Source organism: Colossoma macropomum, unplaced genomic scaffold (genome assembly GCF_904425465.1).
Source record: "Colossoma macropomum unplaced genomic scaffold, Colossoma_macropomum, whole genome shotgun sequence".
In the NCBI taxonomy this organism is placed as follows: domain Eukaryota; kingdom Metazoa; phylum Chordata; class Actinopteri; order Characiformes; family Serrasalmidae; genus Colossoma; species Colossoma macropomum.
In genome coordinates, this window is record NW_023494802.1 from 42,009,911 (window position 1) to 42,022,410 (window position 12,500).

Below are 12,500 nucleotides of genomic sequence, written 5' to 3' on the forward strand. Positions count from 1 at the left end.
CACCAGCAACAGCTCCAACACCTCCGACATCAGCTCCAACACCACCAGCAACAGCTCCAACACCTCCGACATCAGCTCCAACACCACCATCAGCTCAAACACCACCATCAGCTCAAACACCTCCGACATCAGCTCCAACACCACCAACATCAGCTCAAACACCTCCGACATCAGCTCCAACACCACCACCGTCAGCTCCAACACCACCAACATCAGCTCAAACACCTCCGACATCAGCTCCAACACCACCAACATCAGCTCAAACACCTCCGACATCAGCTCCAACACCACCAACATCAGCTCCAACACCTCTGACATCAGCTCCAACACCACCACCGTCAGCTCCAACACCACCAACATCAGCTCAAACACCACCAACATCAGCTCAAACACCTCCGACATCAGCTCCAACACCACCACCGTCAGCTCCGACACCACCAACATCAGCTCAAACACCTCCGACATCAGCTCCAACACCACCACCGTCAGCTCCGACACCACCAACATCAGCTCAAACACCTCCGACATCAGCTCCAACACCACCACCGTCAGCTCTGACACCACCAACATCAGCTCAAACAGAAGCAACATCAGCTCAAACACCTTCGACATCAGCTCCAATACCACCACCATCAGCTCCAATACCACCACCATCAGCTCCAACACCACCAACATCAGCTCCAACACCACCTCCATCAGCTCCAACACCTCCACCATCAGCTCCAACACCACCAACATCAGCTCCAACACCACCTCCATCAGCTCAAACACCTCCACCATCAGTTCCAACACCACCAATATCAGCTCCAACACCACCTCCATCAGCTCCAACACCACCACCATCAGTTCCAACACCACCACCATCAGCTCCAAACACCACCATCAGCTCCAACACCCCCAACATCAGCTCCAACAACACCAACATCATCTAGAACACCACCATCAGCTCCAACACCATCATTACCATTTTCAACTCCAACACCACCATCAGCTCCAACACCACCAACATCACCTCCATCAGCTCCAACATCACCTCCATCAGCTACAATACCACCAACATCACCTCCATCAGCTCCAACATCACCTCCATCAGCTACAATACCACCACCATCAGCTCCAACACCAACACCATCAGCTCAGTCAACAGCAACACCAACATTACCACCGTCAGCTCCACCAACACCAACACCATCAGCTCAGTCAACACCAACACCAACATTACCTCCATCAAATATCAGCTCTAACACCAACATTACCATCAACTCTAACAACACCAAAACCATCAGTTCAGTCAACACCAACATTACCTCCATCAGTTCAGTTAACACCAACATTACCTCCATCAGCTCCAACACCACCAACATTACCACCGTCAGCTCCACCAACACCAACACCATCAGCTCAGTCAACACCAACATTACCTCCATCAGTTCAGTCAACACCAACATTACCTCCATCAGCTCCAACACCACCAACATTACCACTGTCAGCTCCACCAACACCAACACCATCAGCTCAGTCCACACCAACACCAACATTACCTCCATCAAATATCAGCTCTAACACACCAACATTACCATCAACTCCAACAACACAACACCATCAGCTCAGTCAACACCAACATTACCTCCATCAGTTCAGTCAACACCAACATTACCTCCATCAGCTCCAACACCACCAACATTACCACTGTCAGCTCCACCAACACCAACACCATCAGCTCAGTCCACACCAACACCAACATTACCTCCATCAAATATCAGATCTAACAACACCAACATTACCATCAACTCCAACAACACCAACACCATCAGCTCAGTCAACACCAACATTACCTCCATCAGTTCAGTCAACACCAACATTACCTCCATCAGCTCCAACACCACCAACATTACCACTGTCAGCTCCAAAAACACCACCACCACCATCGACTCCAACAACACCACAGCCATCAGTTCAGTCAACACCAACACTACCACCATCAGGTCCAACAACACACAAAACACCACCACTGTCAGTTCAGTCAACACCAACACTACCACCAACACAGCCAACACCAGCATTACCACTGTCAACTCCAACAACAACAGTACCATAAGCTCCAATAAAATCAAAAGTAGTATCAGGTCCAACACCAACACTACCACCGTCAACTTCACCAACACTACCACCATCAGCTCAAACACCACCAACACTACCAACATCAGCCCCCATAACACCAATATCAGCTCCAACACCTCCAACACCACCAACATCAGCTCCAACAACACCAACATCAGCTCCAACACCACCAACATTAGCTCCAACAACACCAACATCAGCTCCAACAACACCAATATCAGCTCCAACACCTCCAACAACACCAACATCAGCTCCAACACCACCAACATCAGCTCCAACACCACCAACATCAGCTCCAACACCTCCAACACCACCAACATCAGCTCCAACACCACCAACATCAGCTCCAACACCACCAACATCAGCTCCAACACCACCAACATTAGCTCCAACACCACCAACATCAGCTCCAACACCACCAACATCAGCTCCAACACCACCAACATTAGCTCTAACAGCACTTCACCACTAATATCCCATCCCAGTCCAACATATCCAGTACTCTGGTAGGAGAGTGCCAACATTACTGGTAACGTCCTGCAGTGTTACAGCCGCACCAGTAAGCGCTGTGATAAATCCACACTCTGCTCTTGTGCTGAAACAGCCGAACAGTGAGAGGGAATATCTCTCATTTGATGTCCAGAGCGTCCAGAACAAGGTTAGACTCTGTTTTGGTGCCATCAAAGTGCAGCCAAATTCAAAGCTGTCATTGTTAAAGATGAAAGCTGAAGGTTTCTTTTCAAAAGGCAGAAAGATTCAGGCAGCTGAGATCAGAACCACTTTGCTGCCTGAGAACCCACGTACTAAAGGCTTTTAGTGACCTTGTTTACAACCGTGCAAACAAACCAGCTACATCAGTGAATCTCAGCCCTGCTGCTGGAGGCTGAGGCGCTCTGCTGCTCCAGCGTACCTGATCTGAACCCTTCATACGGAGCAGAAAGAGCTGCGGGACACGGCTGGAAACGCCGTTCCCTCCTGCCTCCTGCCTCTGCTGTCCGAGATAATCAGTGGAACAGCTTTACAGCCACTCCAGCAGCTCTTATCAGCAGGTCAGCCTCCTCAGCTGCTGTGAAATCTTTAAAGTCAGATCTCTCCCACGGTCCAGCCGCAGGGTCAGGGCACAACTTCACGTTCGGCCTGAGTGAGTTTCCCTCGTTTAAGCCGATAAACATCTGAAACACAACTTTCCTGCAGCAAGCGAGCTGTGCTGCACACAGCCTTGAAGGAGAACTCCACCCATTTTCCACAATCTCTGCGTAATTAAGTGTTTAAGATGTAATCAGAGTCGTTCAGAGTGGTTTGGTGTGAAACGCTCTGTTCTAGATAAACTTACCGAGTCAGAACTGTTCACAGTGGTGGTGATAGGAACCAGACGTCCACCTCTAAAAGCTCCCTCACAGAAAGTTCCTACATGAAATGGTTATGAATTCACTGCCTGATGACTGAGACACTGTTTTATGATAGTTTAGAGAACTTAAACTCCATTCATGGTGGAGGGATACATGCAGGGCGCTGTGAGGCAAAATAGTCCCCAAAGAAAACTTATTTCACATTTTCCACTATTTTCATCATCAACATTCATATAAACTCAGAAGACTCGTGTAGGTTCACTGGTGGTTCTGGATAGTAAATAAAATGTCTATATCTGTGTTGTAGTCATGGCGACCCCTGGTTCCCATCACCACCACTGTAAAGACATCTGAACCATTTCACACCAAACCTCTCTGAATCACTCTGATTACACCTCACACAGTGAGTTAGGCAGAAATTTTGGAAAATTGGTGGAATTACCCTTCACATAGTCTACAGTCTTAACAACCTCTCAGTAATCTTTATAAAAGGAATTACGGAACAACAAACAACAACAACAACAACAACAACAATAACAATAATAACAACAAAAACAACAACAACAACAATAATAATAATAATAGTAATAATAGTAATAATAATATAGTAAAGTGGTTGTCATAAATACATAAAGATTAAACTAATTAAATCTTGATCAGCCTCATCTCAGTAGTAAACGAGGCCGTTATCTCGAGATCTTTGTTAAACAGTGGTGTGATACAGGATCAATCACTGCTAATAACCCCACTGTAGTTACAGTCAGAGCTGGTCTCGAGCGCTCAGCGATGTGAAGACTCTCTATGGAGCCCCACTGGAACTAAAAGCCCTTAAGCGCGTGCTTGCTCTCGCGCTCTAAGTCCTACCTGGATCTCCGTGCTGTTGAGCGCGTGCAGCGGGAGTAACGCGCGCTAAAGCTCGCTCTCCGGCATCACCGGCTCAGCTCGCGCTCCTCAGAGCAGCAGGGGACGGAATGAGGAGCGAGCCGCGCGCGCCGCCAGGTCTTAAAGAGACCGGACACCCGAGCGCGAGGGGGCGGGGCCCAGAGGTGCGCATGCGCCGCATAAGAAAAACTCATTGCGCTGAAAACAGCGGCAAAACAAAGAAACAACCGCTCTGATTGGACCGATCTCCAAAATGGTCACTTTACAGGAGAAGGGAAAAACACACTGCACTTTTAATGGACGTCAATGGAACCAGACGTCTCATCCAAGTCATTTTGGGCCTTTTCTTTTGGTCCATTCATCATGACATTTACACACAATGTAAAGGGCAGCAGGTATTTTCACATTATGTCAAAAATTGAAAAATGACAAAATTGAAGATATGAGGTATATATATACATATATGAACATAAACAGTGTCCAAAAGTGTGAGCGCGCCAGCGACACTGCTTCTGTTCTGAATTCCTTTCTAATTTCACACAGTACAGTTATCAGCACAACAGTCCGACTGAAAAGAAGAACTTTTGAAACTTTAACGAGTTTCAGAATTTCTTGTTATTTGGTGGTGTGTCCCCTTCTGCACTCGAGCTGGACAGGTTTGTGTAAAATCCTCTGATGAGCAGATCAGATCCTGCTGAGTCTGAACTCCAGCTGAGGAGATCAGACTGATCAGGTCTGATCTCTGTCTGAATAAAGACCTCAACACTCAGTGTCCTCAGATTCGGTCTGAGCAGAGAGGGAAGCAGCGCAGAATCTGCAGCAGTTTCATCATCATAACCCATCTACATTTTGAGACTGCATAACGTTCTATCGTTTATTTCCAGGCCTAATGGATAAAAACAGACGTTCACTGCGCTCGCAGGCGTCTGGGCCTCACCGTGTGTTTTTATTATATGTAAAAGTGTTCATTATTTCATATTTTCACTTCAGTCAAATTTGATGATCTGTTGTTTTTAAACATGAGTACAGCCACAGGGCTGAAATACGAGATTTAATTTGATCAATTAAGGAATAAAAACTCTTTTTTACAGCTCAAAAAGCAGCAGATCAGAGCACAATTCAGCTTTAACCCAGCTTTACCTCACCTGCAGCAGGTATTCAGGGTTCTTAACACGTCCAGGTGTGTCTGAAGCTGCATTACAGAAAAAACATGGACCGTCTGGGGGTCCCCGAGGAGCCACATGCTAACGGCTAAGAGCTGTGGTTCTAATGAGATCTTATGCACTCACACGGTTCTGGCCGAGTCTGGCTCTCATATGTGAGTGCTGGTGGACTGCCAGGCAGATGTTGGGCATGCGGGCCAGAACAGCTGTGTACGGGTTTGTGTGCCCATATATGTGCACCAATTCTGACGTGAATGTTGTGGACCAACTATGTAGTTGGGCCAGATTTGGGCCAGATCTGTTGGTTATATTCACTTTACAGTGTGTCGGCCAGAACAAACCCAAAGACACAGACGAATTTTACTCAGTGGATCCATCCAGAACCCTGAGTGCTCACGACAGAGCAGCCAGCGAGAGGAATAAGGTGGAGGCGTACCTGCTCTGTACGGTGCTTCACTTTGCTAACGTCACTATGAAACACGAGAGCCTCAGCGCTCCACAGACACGACTGAGCAGCCTGCGGTCAGTCAGCACGGCGAGGCTAACCATGCTAGCTAAAGATGATCTGTTTGCAGAGTTTCCTCAACAGGCCAACATGATTCCACATCATCCACGGGTCAGAACATAACCTAGCTGGAGCAGAAGACGAGCCTCTACTCTAACGTTAAACTCTTAAACCCAAAGTTTAGGCTCAGCTCCAAAGGTCAGTCTGTACGTTTACACAGTCGACCTGAGATCAAATAAGACTTTTCCTTTATGATTCTCTGATTTTTCTCTTCATCCTGTTTCAGTCGCTCTGCATCTGGAAATCAGCTCAGCACAAAACCAACTCTGAACATTTGTGGAACCATTTTTACTCTAAAACAATGTTTTAGAGGTTTAAGTTACGAATATATGTTTACTTTTTACATCATTCACGTTTTACTACATTTAAAATTATGTATTTCATTTAAAAACTCATTCAAGTGTGGTCTCTGCTGTGATCAGGACTCTTACTCTTCTCTTAACACAGTATTTTCAGCTCTATTAATCTGCCTCTTTGGGTCGAGGCTCATTAGAGAGGAAGCATCTCGAGGCATGAGAAGGCGAGTCAGACTCGCTCACTACATTAATTAATTAATTAATAATTCTGTTTATCGGGCAGCTCATAACGTCTGTGTGTCACTGCTGTTCTGAGCTTTAATGTCTGGGTAATTAATATTTAGTCAAAATAATGACAAATATCATTATTACTGAGTTTAAATACACAGGGTCACCTGACCACCAGTGAGTCAGCCAGTTTACAGAGTCCTCAGTTTTACCCAGAATGAACTGGAGTCACCGTCACTGGAGTTACTCCATATTCATACAGCACCAGTGACTGTAGAACATGACTGAATTCAGCTCCTGTCTGTATTTATGATAACAGGAGAAGTTAATGGACGTATTAAGATTGTTTAGTTTTGGGATTAAAGAACCTGATTTTTTAAACGTATCCAACTGAATTCAGACTGCAGATGGAGAACGACCCATAAACGCTAACTCTGCGCAGCTGAATGTTGGACAGGCGACTGACGCAGTGATGTGTAGTCATTTTTGGACTAAAATGACTCTCAGTGGTCACTATTCAGAACGTAAACGCCTACAGAGGTGAACCCAGTCTCTGTGGGTTCTGCGTCAGCTAGCTGAGTGTTTCTGTTGGTTCCTGATAGATTTGTGTCTGTTGGCTCGTTAATGGGCTGATATGAGGATCCTAAAGGAGCCTGAATCCTGACGTCTCCCTCTCCAGGCTAAACGCAGCACGATGAGCCACACAGATACACAGCGTAGCAGTGTCCAGTCGTTTGTACAGGTTTACACACACAAGTTTAAACTTGACGGGACAGCTTTACACTTTTACTCGTTCAGCTATTTCTCAGGTTCCACGTTAAAGTTGGTGAATGAACTGTAACGTCCAGCTTCTAGTGCGACGTCCGCACCACTGCTGCTAGCGTTGGCCGCTAACCCTCCGTAATCCGATCTCACAGAGACTGAAAGTCTGATGTTCTGTCAGAGTTGACGTGCTTTATCAGCCCTGACGCTCCTGCTGGGGGCCTGTTTACGGCTGAGCGACTGTCCGTCAGCGCTGACCACGCGGTGCTGATCAGCACCGTAAACCAGAGCTGAAGCTACAATCACTGCCGGAACCAAACCCCACGTCTTACATGGTTCTCTGCAACATGAGATGGTTCTTCAGACTGAATTTGTTATATATGGTTCCATATAGAACCTTTTTGAAAAGGGTTCTATAAAGCACCATGAAGGGTTCCTGTGTTGTATACAACACTGACATCGTAACAATAGCAGAACCTTTTTTGGTGCCATATAGAAAAAATGTCCCAAGTTCTTTGCATGGTGAAACTACTCTCTAAACAGAACCACTGCCTTTACTAAAGAACCCCTGAAGAACCTCGCATCTCCTTTACAGGACAGGCACAGGGAGGTTTTCACAGAACAGAGCTGATCATAAACTAAACACTGACATTTTATTTTCTCTGTTTTTGACAGGAACAACAGAGACACGTTCCCTCTTAAAGGTGGTTCTTCAAGGGTTCTTTAGTAAAGAAAAATGGCTCTATACAGAACCATGAACACTCAAAGAACCCTTTGCATGATTAAAGGGTTGTTTGCATCATTAAATGGTTCTTCTTCAAATTGATGGAGAATGTGCTGTACATGGTTCTATAGAGAATCATTTTGAGAAGGGTTCTATGTAGCACCAAAAAGGGTTCTTCTATTGTGACAATGTCAAGGTTGTGACAGTAGAAGAACCCTTTAAGGAAAACGTTCTGTATAGAACCATATACAACACATTCTCCATCAATCTGAAGAACCATATCACCATGCAAAGAACCCCTTAATCATGCAAATGGTTCTTTTAGTGTTCATTGATCCATATACAGCCATTTTCTTAAGAAAAGAAACCTTGAAGAACCATGTTTTTAAGTGCTATACACATCTGCAACACATATGTAAAAGTTCTAGTTATTCATGTCACTGAGAGATGGAGAATGTGCTGTAGATGGTTCTATATAGAACTAAAAAAGGTTGTAACAAGAGAAGAACACTTTTTGGTGCTATATAGAACCATTTAAAAAGAAAAAAAGTGATGTAAAGAACCATATACAACACCTTCCCCATCAGTCAGGAGAACCATATCACCATGCAAAGAACCATTTAATCATGCAAAGGGTTCTTTGAGTCTTGGTGGTTCTATAGAGAGCTACTGTCTTTACTAAAAAAACCCTTGAAGAACCATCGTCTTTAAGTGTTATACACAAATGCAACACAACGTACGTGAAGGTTCTAGATAATGTTGATCATTAAGATATCAATGAGATATTTGTACAGACTGTAAAGGAACTAAAGCTCAGACTCCAAACACGTCTCGGCCGATCCTCTACACTCTTAAAAATACGGTTCTTCAGGGGTCCTTTAGTAAAGACACTGGTTCTATTTAAAACCATGACTTCTATATAGAACCATTTCATGCTTTAATGGTTCTTTGCAAGGTAAAATGGTGGAAATGTGTTGTATACGGTTCTGTATAGAACTTATTTGAAAACATTTTTATAAAGCACCAAAAAGGGTTCTGACACCGTAACAGCAGCAGTGCTTTATAGAACCATTTTCAAAAGTTCTCTGCATGGTGAAATGGTTACTCAGACTGACGGAGAATATGTTTTATATGGTTCTGTGCAGAACTCTTTTGAAAATGTTTCTGGGTTCTGCTGCTGTTACAATGTCAGGCTTATATACAACAGAAGAACCCTTTTGGGTGCTATAAAGAACCGTATGCAACACATTCTCCATTTCACCATGCAAAGAACTTGGCACCTTTTTTTCATACGGCACCAAAAAGGTTCTGCTATTGTTACGATGTCAAGCTTGTATACAGCAGAAGAACCCTTCATGGTGCTATATAGAACCTTTTTCAAAAAGACTCTATACAGAACCACATACAACCCATTCTCCCTCAGTCTGAAGAACCATCTCACCATGCAAAGAGCCGCTAAGCATGCAGAGGGTTCTATACAGAACGTATGGCTCTAAACAGAACCACTGTCTTAAGTAAGGAACCCCTGAAGAACCATGTTTCTGAGCGGGTACTCTGGGGTGGGTGTACTCCGTTATGATGTATGTTGTGTGTTCAGCGCTCGTTACTGTTTGGGCTCCTGGTCCAGTCAGTCGCTGCGTCTCTGACCGAAGTGACCCACACCGTTCAGTACAGGCACTGATGTTGTCTTCAGTCGCGCTGACGAGGTCAGAGACCTCAGCAGTCAGTCAGTCAGTCGCGTCTCTGGAGGCTCTGCTGCTCAGACTCCACCTCGGTGTGGATGAGTGGGGGGTGTTAGGACCCCCAGCCCCCCGCGGTTCAGCTCCTATTTTTACCCCGGTATGTGTGTTTCAGACTTTCCGCAGGGCTGAGGGGAACCTGAGAGCCGGAGGGGCTTCGGGGGGTATTTATAGAGACGAGAGAGAGAGACAGAGAGAGAGAGAGAGAGAGAGAGAGGGTGAGAGAGGGTGAGAGAGACAGAGAGAGAGAGAGAGAGACAGAGAGAGAGACAGAGGAGAGAGAGAGAGAGAGAGACAGACAGACAGACAGAGAGAGAGAGAGAGAGAGAGAGAGAGAGAGAGAAAACAGCCCAGCATGTGTTTCAGAGAACGAGAGCAAAATCACAGCAGACTCATCTCCTCACAGCAGGACTCCAACTGACTCGAGGCAACGGCCGCTTATAGTACACGGCACTATATATACACACAGAGGACTGTGGAAAAGTCAGAGATCAGACACATATCAGATCAGATCAGATCAGATAATCCACCTCATAATGAAGGAGGAAATTAAGCTCCAGAAAATAAATGTGTCTCCTAACAACAACCTGGAAGAGCTGGTCGACCCCAAAACTGCCCCCATCAGATAAACAGCACTTAAAGCTTTCATCTCTGAGAGAGAGGAGAAAATCAAGCTGATCAGATCTGAAAACATCCACAGGTGTTTCTGTCCATCCTTCCACTGTGAGAAGACGACTCAGCGCTGTGGGTCTGAAAGGATGTGTAGCTGTTCAAGAAGAACCTCACTGAGAAAAGGAGACGGACACATCAAACAAAGAAGCTGAACGATGGACTGACCACCCCAGAGTCCAGACCTCAACACCACTGAATGTGTTTGATTACTTCAGAAAATCATCAACCAGCTTCTAAGACTGAACTTTGGAGGTGTGTCTGCAGATTCTTTGAGGAGCTGAAAGTGAGTCTCCTGAAAGAGTGGAGGCTGGAATGAAGGGAGAGTGACTCACTGACTCGGACAAAACCAGTGAAGGTCCCCGACACACAGTACAGAACACACAGCACATAGAACCGTTATAACATCGTTATTACTGTTATTATCACTCCACACTCCTCCTACCGCCCAGTAACTAAACTCCTCTCTCGTGCCTCTTACCTGTTTCTCGGGGCTGTGCGCGTGCCGCTGCTGCTCCGCGCGCTCCATCAGCCGCTCATGCCTCGCGCTCCCGCTGCGTGCGCTTCCTTCCTTCTGCGCTTTCTGTTCCGCGCGAGAGCCGCTCTGAGCGGAAAAGCGCGCGCGACCCTCGCGCGCTGGGAGCGAGCCGGTGACTCCGCCCACAGGCGCGAGAGAGCCAGTACACCACACACATACGCACGCTCGCTCGCTCTCTCTCTCTCTCTCTCACACGCGCGCACACACACATACACAGTAAGAGCAAAGAGGATAATAATAATAGTAATAATAATAATAATTTTATCTCAATCTTTATCTACATCTCTCTCTGCCTTTACCTCTATCTGTACCTCTCCTCTATCTATATCTCTGTCTATCTATCCAGCTAGCTCTCTCTCTCTCCCTCTCTCTCTCGGGGATTTGCACTATTTTTTGCATAGGATTTCTGCATAATTAACTGGTTAAGATGTAATCAGAGCGGTTCAGAGCGGTTTGGTGTGAAACGCTCTGTTCTAGATAAACTTACCGAGTCAGAACTGTTCACAGTGGTGGTGATAGGAACCAGACGTCCACCTCTAAAAGCTCCCTCACAGAAAGTTCCTACACTGTTTTACGATAGTTTTGAGAAGATTTTGGCCCAGTCACAGTTCACCCCTCGCCCCTACCACTCAGCCCTCAGCCTCTTTGTGCATTCTCGTCTAGGTGTAGGGTGTCCTGGTTCTTGTTGAGATAGAGGGGGAGGGTGAAGTGTTGGGGCTACATGACCCTCCATACGGAGGTTTTTCAGAGACTCCAAACAGACAGTTATGAGAAAACAAGAAAAACCGGCAAGATGGAGAACAAGAGACCAAAGAAACCCACAAATGTGAGAATTTTCTCTGTTAAAAAATCACAATAATCACAGTTTTATCTTTGTTTAATGTCGTTTCAGTGTATTTTGGTCCTTTTCTTCATAATAAGCATATAAATCAGACTTCAGCTTCATATCACTGGAGAATTAGGGGTGGTGATAATAAATAATTGCCCCCCCCTTTGAAGATCATATGATGCCCTAAATGTAACTAAAGCCCAGCAGTGAGGAGCTGAACTTTACCCTCCTCTGCTGTCACTGCAGACTGGCAGGGTCGCCTACAGAGCAGCGCTGGTAGCTGTTAATGAAGTGATGCTCTTTTTATTTGAGGGTCTCATTTCAGAGGGAAGAGTTCGACCACTACCCTGTAACTCAGTTCCAATGGGTTAGGGTGACACTCGAAAACAAGGGGTAGGGGTTAAATAAGGGCCTACATCATCTTTAAACTCCATTCATGGTGGAGGGATACATGCAGGGCGCTGTGAGGCAAAATAGTCCCCAAAGAAAACTTAATCAACATTCCATATAAACTCAGAAGACTCGTGTAGGTTCACTGGTGGTTCTGGATAGTAAATAAAATGTCTATATTTGTGTTGTAGTCATGGCGACCCCTGGTTCCTATCACCACCACTGTAAAGACATCTGAACCATCT

The 12,500-nt window shown here is 45.7% G+C and overlaps 1 protein-coding gene across 2 annotated transcripts in view; it reads right to left on the bottom strand.

Moving 5' to 3' along the window:
- corin (corin, serine peptidase) overlaps positions 1 to 11,089 on the bottom strand; it is a 61,780-nt gene extending 50,691 nt beyond the window's left edge. Inside the window, exon 1 of one of the 2 annotated variants that reach the window (XM_036591015.1) lies at positions 10,980 to 11,089. In XM_036591015.1, coding sequence (XP_036446908.1) covers positions 10,980 to 11,027 — 48 coding nt within the window. In that variant the 5' untranslated portion in view covers positions 11,028 to 11,089. Of the gene's footprint in view, positions 1 to 9,697; positions 9,763 to 10,979 lie in introns of those variants that run through there. The other variant, XM_036591016.1, reaches the window with a different exon arrangement.
- Positions 11,090 to 12,500: the final 1,411 nt, after the last annotated feature.